The sequence below is a fragment of the Saccopteryx bilineata genome, chromosome 6 (genome assembly GCF_036850765.1).
Source record: "Saccopteryx bilineata isolate mSacBil1 chromosome 6, mSacBil1_pri_phased_curated, whole genome shotgun sequence".
Lineage (NCBI taxonomy): Eukaryota > Metazoa > Chordata > Mammalia > Chiroptera > Emballonuridae > Saccopteryx > Saccopteryx bilineata.
Genome location: NC_089495.1, coordinates 138,334,868 through 138,345,192, shown reverse-complemented (window position 1 = coordinate 138,345,192; position 10,325 = coordinate 138,334,868). Strand labels below are relative to the sequence as shown.

Here is a 10,325-nt window from a genome sequence, read left to right as displayed (position 1 = left end):
ATAACATTTCACTCTGTTTTGTGTGACTGTTTCTTCTTTTGATTGTTAAGTGTCATTTACTCTTCCTAGAACCCTACACATTCCTTGAACATAGCAAGTATGCAATAAATGTGCGTTTTTAAGAACTAAGAATGTGAGAATCATTTTTATAGGATGGATGTAATCTGAAGGACAGTGAGGCATTACACATAATTAGTTCAATTCTTTCTCCTCTCATCACCATGTAAGAGGTTTTAGTATAATCAGCAGTTATTGGTAGGAAGGCTGTCTCATCTATGCTATCTTCACTGAGCGACTAGCTTAAAATATGGGTCTCAGTTTCTTCATTAAAAACATGAAAATGTAGTAGTTTTAATATAAGAAAACAGTTTCTATTTTCAGAATTATCAATACATTATATTTCTTGAGTGGTAATTAACATTTTAAGACTTACCATGCACCATAGTTTGGATCTCTTTGTGTAGGTAAGACCTATACTTTATGAATTATAATTTATGCTATTTGTACACTCATGTTTACACAGGAGGAAACTGAGGCTTAGAATGGTTAAGTAACTCACCCAAGATCTTGCAGCAAATAAAAGCGACGGCTGAAAACCTACATCTGTCTGACTGCAAAATTTAAGCTATTATTAATACTATATTATATTTTACCTATAGCTTTATGACTGACACAAATTTTCCAGATGGCTAAAACCCTTCCCGTTGTAGATATTAAAGTAATTTTATGTAGTCACCCCAAACAGAGAACTATGCTCTTTCATATGCTACTAAAAAGTGCAGCCTAAGGCATCTCCTTTTTGTAGACATTATTCGTTCTAGACCTGAGAGTGTACCTTTAAACTTCTTACTTTAGACTGTAATCTAAATTAAAACGTGCTAAAACCTACCCTTTAGTTTTTTTTTAACAGTATCTCAAATTTCCTTCAGTTTATGCACTCTGCCACTTGTATACTTTACTTCTCCAAAATGGAAAAAAAGGGGGGAAATTTTCCCTAAAATTAAGAGAGAGGTCCAGATTATATGTTCAATGAGCAGCCCATTTAATAGGTTCGCTCTTTAATCGATTAAGACTCGTATTAGAACCCTACAGGGAGAATTAAGGTTCTGGTTGGTTGATTCTCTCTTCCATCCCTTATCCAGGGAGAGCTGAGACTGGGATTAAGTTCACCACATGATCCAAGAATGTTAGGCAGGGAGAGACTGAAACAAATTCATCCACCTCCTTCCCAGAGGGACAACCGAGGTCCAGAGAAGCGTTTCAGTGAAGCTTATGTATGCGCGCCTGCGCGGTCTTCATCATCCAAGGCTCTCCAGGAGTAATGGAGGAGACTGGGCACCTGGGAATTGATGAGAATTTCTGGGCTGGGTTTAAGTGTGAGGCACTTACCTTGTGCTAAGATGTAAACAGAAGGTAGATATCCTGGATCATAATCCTTTCTTACTAGATGTGCACTCTTGGGCAAGTGGCTTAACTTTTCAGTGGCTCAGCAAAGATTGAGGGTGGTTCCATCCCTATCTCATGAGGCTGTTGGGATTACCTGTTAAAACACCTTCAAAGCAGCGTTTAAAGCTTCTGGTCACTCACCATTACTGATTCCAACTAAAAAATTTAGGCTTTTTTTGAGCTCTCTTGACAGTCTATGGCATTCTTCCTTTTTTTTGAAGTCTTCTAAATAAAAGTTGACACATTTTCAAGGAACTCAAATGATTTTACTTCGATTAAGTTTGGGCAAGTAGGTTAGGCATGCACGTAACACACAAGCCACCACACTGACCGGGGTAGGTGGACAGAGCCCACATTGGAAGGGTCTGGCAATGGAAGCGACTCAGGGACGAGCAGAGGCTCAGAAACAGCGTTCCATCGTGGGGAAGGCAGGACCCTACGCCGGAGGTTGGTCACTGCAGGTACAGGTGAGGCTGTCTTCCCCACCCGAGCCTCTCACTCCTGGGAGGTCCAGGTTGGCTGGAGCGTGACCGAAAGGCACGCACAACTGGAACTGGCCTCAAGTCTGGGCTGTTTCACAGTAATCCTGAATGGGATTTCTTTCCTAAGTCACTGGTTTGGTTTGTTGTCCTCCTCCTCCTCCCGGGCCCAGGCTATGTCCCCAACTTCTCCCAGAGCTGGCTAGACGGCGCCCCTCACGTCGTCCCTTTGTCTGGCGGCCACTCGGTTCTCCTTTGTTGTCCACCGTCCCTCCTGGAGAGAGGTGCCGTGGCCGCTGACCCTCGGGAATACCGGAATAAAGGGACGAAGACCAGCACACCGCCCTTCCCCCCCTCCTCCGCCCGCCGGTCATCGCCACTCACGAGCAGCCCCGCCACGCCACCCCCAAGCCCCTCGGCCCGGGCCTGGCATGGGGCGGAGCGTGGCGCGGCCGGCGCGCTCTGATTGGCTGCCGCTGTCGGGGCGCCGCGCCCCGATTGGGCCGCAAGGCTGTCTGGCGCGAGGGCGCGCGAGGTGGGGAGGGGGCGGCTGGAAGCTGCTGGAAGTCAGGGGGCGGGGCGGGCGCGCGGGCGGTCTGGGGCGCTAGAGTGGGGACGCGGGGCTCCGGCGCGGGGGGCAGGGCCCGGCCGGTCACCGCCCCCGGCCCCTCCCCGACCCCGCCCCGTGCCGCCCCGATCGCGGGCGGCCAAGGGGCTGGCGCGCCGGGTGTATCCCCATCCTCGGCGGCGCCGGGCAGAGCGCGCGGGCGGCCTGAGCGTGGCGGGCGGAGCGCCAGGCCAGCCATGGCCACGACCAGCACCACGGGCTCCACCTTCCTGCAGCCCCTCAGCAACGCCGTGCAGCTGCCCATCGACCAGGTACCTGAGGCGGCCCTGCTGGCATCTTGCCCTTGCCGCCCCCTCCGGGGCCGTGTGGCATCCGCGCGGGAGCCGGGACCTGCGGTGCGGGCTGGGGCGGGGGCTGCTCCCCGAAGGGAGGGGGGGCGACCCGCCTGTTATTGTCCGCCCGCTGCCTGGCACCGGCCGCCCCTTCCCGGCGTGCCCACCCAGCCCCCACCCCGCCTGTACCCGTGCCGCCCGGGGTGGGGGGCTCGGGGCACCGACGTGCGCGTGTGCATGCTTGGCCTTGCTCCCTGCCATGGCAGCGCCCAGACCCAGGGCGTGCGTGCAGCGAGCCGGCGGAGATCGCAGTCCCGAAGCCACTTCAGTGCGTGTGGGCACCGGTGTAGACAGCGTAGAAAGGCTATGCTTCGGAAAAACCCGGGTGTTCGTGCCCTGCGCGCGTGGCACCCGCTGCCCCACGGGGAGGCTGGGTGGATGTACCCAGGTGGAGAGTGCGTTAGACATGGCGTGCGCGCGCGCGCGCTCCCGTGTCTGTGTAGGTGAGACCAGCTTGGGGGTCAGCCATCTGCGCTTTGGGACAGTTTGCTTTGAAGTGTGGTTTAATTTAAGAGACAGGCAACAGTTGGGGAGGAAGGCAGAGGTTATGCAGAAAAGTCAAAGTGAGTTAATAATCCAAAGATTTCTAGGTAAACGTTGCAAACTTGGAGCTAGAAGAAGCCACCCCACTGCTTTTCTTCTACCCCCCGAAAAAGCCTTTGACACTGTCTAGGGCAGGGTGGCATTTAAATGAGGCCAACTGAATTTGTATGACAGGTCTGAGGATTATTGTGAAATAAACAGTATTGGGATAAGGATAGCTGGGCCATGATCACTCAGAAAAGAAAGTTTGGAAGTATTTTGTCAGAGTGACAATTGAGGGAAGTTGCTGATGGGGATAGATAATAATTACTCTAGCCTCTAGGTTCTCGGTCCTCTTGAATGTGTAGCTGTCATTGATGTCACGGGGGGAATTTCACTTAAAATACAGGATTCTTCTGCATCCGGACTTGGTTTCATAACAGCAAGATGGGAACAGCTCCTGTGCCTAACATTTTGGCACTAACAACTTTGTGTTCCACTGTTTTAAAATTTTTATAGAGGCTGTGTCCAACGAGTGTAAAAACGTGTTAGCTGATGGTTCATATCTGAATTCTTATATATTTCAGCCGTAACTTTTGGTTCATGGTCAAGTGTATGAGGCTAATTGATCAAAGTGCCAGGGTTGAAATGAATTGTATACTATATGGAAGTAGTTGCCTCTGTTTATTAATACGCTGATCAGAACTTAGGGTTTTCCTGAGGAGAAGCCTCACATCTCTGAACTGAAGAGCAGGGTATGACCTTTGAGTGTATTATGTATTACACCCTGGCTTAAGTAGGTTGCTGCTAGTGTATCAGCAAATGCAGGGCAGATACCAGTTTAAAATTTTTTTGCTGATGAGAGGCAAGGTTTATTTTAGGGAGAAAGGTATATTCATATTCTCTTTGTCTCCTCTCTCTCTCTCACCCCCCTCCTACCATGATGAAATTTTTTTTACTAATGCTAATACCTTTACATTTATATGAAGGTTATCTTTTCAAGGTGATTTAATATTAATGAGCTCCTTTAAACATCTCAGCAACCCAGAGGAAGCTCTTTTCAGTTCTTGAAATAAGCAGGGGAATCCAGGGAAGGTGGCAGGGACTAAGAATTTTGACTTTCCTTCTTTATTATCTACGGTCTTGATTTGGCACTTTGGACAGGCTTCAGGCTTCATTCTCTTGGGACTACTTTGAACTTGTAGAGCCATGTGTATAGGATTTTGAAAAAAAAATTATATATATTAGTATTATTTTGTATTAGTTTCAGGTGTACAGTGGTTAGATAGTCATATACTTTATAGAGTAATTCCCTGGCATTTCAGGCACCCACCTGGCAGCATACATAGTTATACAACATTGTTAACTATATTCCCTATGCTATACTTTATATCCCCGTGACTTTTGTAACTACCAAGCTGTACTTCTCAGTCCCTTCACCTTTCTCACCTGACCACTAACTCCTTCCTTCTGGCAGCCATCAGTCTCTTCTCTGTATCTATGAATCTGTTTCTATTTTATCTGTTCATTTATTTATTTATTTTTTAGATTTTATTTATTCATTTTAGAGAGAGGGGACAGAGAGAGAGAGAAAGAGACAGAGAGAGAGAAGGGGTGGAGAAGCAGAAAGCATCAACTCTCATATGTGCCTTGATCAGGCAAGCCTAGGGTTTTGAACTGGCGACCTCAGTGTTTCAGGTCGACACTTTTATACCCACTGTGCCACCTCAGGTCAGGCTCTGTTCATTATTTTTATTTTTTATTTTACATATAAGTGAAATCATATAGTATTTATCTTTCTCTGCTTGACATAATACCCTCTAGGTCCATCCATGCTGTTGCAAATGGTAAGATTTGATTATTTTTTACGGCCAAGTAATATTCCATTACATATACAGTGTGTTCGTAAAGTCATGGTGCACTTTTGACCGGTCACAGGAAAGCAACAAAAGACAATAGAAATGTGAAAAATGCACCAAATAAAAGGAAAACTCTCCCAGTTTCATACCTATTCAGTGCAGTTCGATGTGGGCTCACGCACAGATTTTTTCGGGCTCCTTAGGTAGCTATCTCGTAGCCTCTACAGACTCGTCACTGACTGATGGCCTACCAGAACGAGGTTTCTCCACCAAACTGCCGGTTTCCTTCAACTGCTTATCCCACCGAGTAATGTTATTCCTATGTGGTGGTGCTTCGTTATACCTGTAAACTCGCCGATTTTCACGTTGCACTTTGGTCACGGATTCGAATTTAGCGAGCCACAGAACACACTGAACTTTCCTCTGTACTGTCCACATCTCGACTGGCATGGCCGTGGGCTGCTCCGCTGTATACACTGTGTTATGTCATCATCTGCGCATGCGCGCATGCTGCCACATCATCCTACAGAAACTGGGAGGGTTTTCCTTTTATTTGGTGCAGATTTCACATTTCTATCGCCTTTTGTTGCTTTCCTGTGACGGTCAAAAGTGCACCATGATGTTATAGACACACTGTATATGTACTACTGCTTTTTTTATCCACTTGTCTATTGATGGGCTTGGCTGTTATAAATAATGCTGCAGTGATCATAGGGGTGCATATATCCTTTTGAATTAGTGTATTGGGTTTCTTTGGATATATACCTATAAGTGAAATCACTAAGTCATAAGGCAAGCCCATTTTAAATGTTTTGAGGAACCTCCACATTGTTTTCCATAGTGGCTACACCAATCTGCATTCCTACCAACAGTGCATGGGGTTCCCCAGAGGCACATTAAGGTGGGCTGAGGCCCCAGATGCAGAGGAAAATATTGGGCCCCTTAAAAAAAAGAGAGAAATAGGGAAAATAAAAATATATATTAATCATATTTTTAAATAAATAAAAATATTATGTACTATTAATGTTAAAATTACACATATGAAACCAAACTTGGTGTCATTAGAAAAATGTATAAAGTTGGGGTTTTGCGGGGCCCTTCAGAAGTTGGGGCTCAGGGCACGCACCTGCTGTTAAATCCACCTCTGTGATTCCCTTTTCTTCACATCCTGGTTTGTTGATTTTATGGATGGTAGCCATTCTGACAGGTGTGAAATGATATTTCATTGTTGTTTTAATTTGCTTTTCTATCATGATTAGTGATGTTAAGCATCTTTTCATATGTCTATTGGCCATCTGTATGTCCTCTTGGAGAAGTGTCTGTTGAGGTCCTCTGCTCATTTTTAAATTCGATTGTTTGTTTTTTTAAGCAAGCCTTAATAATGAATTAATATCAACAAAAGCCTTAACTTTTTTGTCCTAACTTTTTATATAGTGATAATAAATTGTTTCTTTGAAGCAATAAACAGTTAACTTTTTTGTTGATAAAATTCTTGGAATTACTAAAAACTCATTGTAAAATTGGATGAATAAAGTCATTTAGCTACTATTTTAAACTAGAGCAATCTAGAAAATAATTTTTGTAATATGTAAATGAGTCAGTCCTAGTTAGAGAAAGCATAAGAATTGGTTGCTATCAAATAGTGTGATTTAATAGGAAAAAGACAAGTCAGGAAATGCAAAGTGTAAAAATATAACTTGTTAGTATGTTCATTTGTTATGTGCTAATTAACAGTGTTTTGAAAATTTAGGAGATTATAGAACTAGTTGTTCGATCTCAGAAAAAAAAGGACTCAGGGCCAGAAAAATTGTTTAACTATTTTACTAGAGTGCAGAATTTAGGAAATGATAGAAATTATTAGTATGTACGGGATACTATAAGAATATACATTGCAGGTGAGGTAGGAGAGAAAGGAGGAAATAAATGTTTTACAATAAGGCCAGGCAAGGAGAAGAAGCAAAATATCTTGCCTTAGACCCCTGGGTGTTTAATCTTTCCTGGAATTCCAGTGTGACTTGGAGATGACCATAGAACTTGTTCAGTAGGCCTTATGTTTAAATACAAATACAAAATCTATTGAATAGTTATCAAGTGAGGTTCTATGATGTTTTAAGATAGGAAATATCTAGCATCTGATGTTTCCCCTCTCGGGGCCTTGCATTCTAGGTGACTATTTCTAGGGCAGTAGTCAGTAAAGGGATAAATGGAGGTGGGTTTAAGGAGGATTTGAGCTCAGGGAGAGCTGTGCCAAGGACAAGGGGCAAAGGTGCGGGGTGGAGGAGGGTCAGACACACCGAACGTCGCCGTGTTCTTCATTAGTTGCTGATGTGGTGAATTTTCAGAAGAGTCCGAGAAGGAATACTAAACATGAGAGAATAACTGAGTGTCCCAGATCAACCTGTGTGTAGTTTTGTTTTTTTTAAATAGCTGCAACATATTTGTTCTATCATATTTGATTTACCTAAGTCTCTGAGTTACCAGACTGAGGTTGCTCTCTAGCCCTCTTCCCCTTCCCTCTTTCCTCTGTCCCTCCTTCCTTCCCTGGGGGAGGGGGAAGCCAGGGGTTTTGAAAGATGTGATTTATTAGCTCTTCTCCTGTTGCAAAACCAGCAATGCAGAAATCCCAGACGAGGACCATGCGGGAGATGCCATGTTTTCTTTAGAGAGGAAGATGCTCTTGAAGCATCTGCAAACTGGCATCCAGATGTGCATGAAGAATGACCTTTTTTTTTTTTTTTAATTGAGGTATGACAATGTAACATTATATTAGTTTCAGGTATATGCCATAATGATGTGTTATTTGTATATATTGTGAAATGATAACCACCATAAATCTAGTTAACATCCATTAACTAACATCTGTAAAGAAACATCTGTTTCCTTTCCTTTTAACCATTTTGTTGCCTTATTTCCCCATGATGCTGTAATTACTGTGAAACTAGACTAAATTTCCCTAGTGATGTGACATATAGGATGACATACCTGGCAGATGGCCAATTAGGGATGAGACGGGCTCATTGAACAGTTAGTTCTATTTGAGGACAGCGTCATGGTTTTAGGGACTGTGTGCTCAGGTTTTTGGGCAAGAAGAGGGGCTAGAGGGAGTCAGGTATTTTGAAAGGTTTGGAGGAGGGAGAAGAAGATGGGAAGGGGAAGGAGGATGCCCTGTTATTATGTTATTATTCATCCTGCAATTACTATCAGGCAATAATTCTAATGGTTGACACCTTACAGTTTACAGATTTCTTCCTTTTGCATTATATTATTTAACTGCATCTCACAGCACCCTACAAAGTCAGATAAAATTCAAGACTTGAAGTATTTAGCTTCAGGAGTACATGTATATATATATCAATATTTATATTTATATTTATCTATGTCTATATCTATATCTACTATATATCTGTCTATGTAGCTATCTATATAGTTATGTATCTATACCTGTGCTTATATCTCTATATATCTCTATATAAATCTGTATAATATATCTCTCTGTATATGTATCTATATATATATTTGACCTTGAGTTAAAGGTCAATTTTAATATATAGTCTTAATATGTGGCACATAATTTTGGTAGCTCATTGTTTTAGATCAGGTTTGTCAATGTGTTTTTTGTTTTTTATTCTGAAGCTGGAAACGGGGAGGCAGTCAGACAGACTCCCGCATGTGCCTGACCGGGATCCACCCGGCATGCCCACCAGGGGGCGATGCTCTGCCCATCCGGGGCCTCACTCTGTTGCATCCAGAGCCATTCTAGCACCTGAGGCAGAGGCCACAGAGCCATCCTCAGTGCCCGGGTCATCTTTGCTCCAATGGAGCCTTGGCTGCGGGAGGGGAAGAGAGAGACAGAGAGGAAGGAGAGGGGGAGGGATGGAGAAGCGGATGGGCACTTCTCCTGTGTGCGCTGGCTGGGAATCGAACTCGGGACTTCTGCACGCCAGGCCGACGCTCTTTCACTGAGCCCCGGGACTTCCGCACGCTAGGCCGATGCTCTATCACTGAGCCAACTGGCCAGGGCCTGTCAATGTGTTTTTGAAGGAGCAAGTGGAGGGAAAGAACTTCCCGTACACTGATGTGGGGTGTCATGGTTGGGACAGGGAGAAGCATGTGTGTGTGTGTAAGAGCGAAGTGCAGAGGCCCATGAAAACTCTTGTTTCCTTTTGATTAGTTTACTGGTAGACTTTTTTGTGTGTTTTCACCCTGTGCTATGCAGACAGTCAATGCAGTAAAGTACTGTATCAGGGAAAAAGAGTCATTTAAAACATGAACCTCTTTAGCTCTCCTTCAGTTCAGAGGTACGATGAACCCCATTTCATAGATGAAGAAATAGCTGAAGCTCTCATTATTGAGCTTGTTTTAAGAATCTGACTTTTAAAAGAAGGTGAATCCTCAACAAAAGAAGCCAAAGGTTCCCTTTATTTTAAAATGGCTATTCGAATGCTCTAGGTTTAGGACATAAATATTTAACCAATTTGTCTCACACGTCAACTTTTACACCCAGAGAGAGCACCAGCCTTCATCAGGAGATCCCGGAAGCCCCGAGACCAGCCGCTGGCGAGTGGAAGAGTCCTATGTGTAGGAAGGCCCATGGCTGGGGATCTTGAATCTGCATTTTAGGCCCTGTCACTTCCACTAACGTTATACGTGAGCCTTCTCTTGTGTAAAATGTGTGTTGTGCTTTAAAGTTCCACAGTTCTTTGTTTCTTTAACGCAAGAAGCTGCCCCAGATTCTTCTTGGACGAAGTTGGAGGGAATAGAAATAAAAACGTAGGGGAGGAAACGGGCTAATAGATTTTGAAGACGTTGTCAGCACTAAGAGTTTAATCTGCCTCTCTGTTGAATTGGAAACAGCTAAGCAATATGCCCCATGCCCTGAAAATGACAACGAACGTGAGTTTCCCTGCTGAACAGTCTGTTTCCCTTTATCCCTAGGAAGCAGTCGTGGGGGTGGGAGGGGGGGGTGCCGGGGAAGCACCATGATTAGATTTGGAACCAGACTTTGCCAGTGTGGTGCTCTTTGGCAGACTCTTGAATTTTTCTTTAAGCCCCCATTTCT

The 10,325-nt window shown here is 44.4% G+C and overlaps 1 protein-coding gene across 3 annotated transcripts in view; it reads left to right on the top strand.

The window, feature by feature from the left end:
• Positions 1-2,513: 2,513 nt before the first annotated feature.
• Positions 2,514-10,325, top strand: part of MBOAT2 (membrane bound O-acyltransferase domain containing 2) — a 96,518-nt gene continuing 88,706 nt past the window's right edge. For 2 of the 3 annotated variants that reach the window (XM_066235358.1, XM_066235357.1), the window contains exon 1: positions 2,514-2,804. In XM_066235358.1, the coding sequence (XP_066091455.1) occupies positions 2,730-2,804 (75 nt within the window). In that variant the 5' untranslated portion in view covers positions 2,514-2,729. The remainder of the gene's footprint in view (positions 2,805-10,325) is intronic. The other variant, XM_066235366.1, reaches the window with a different exon arrangement.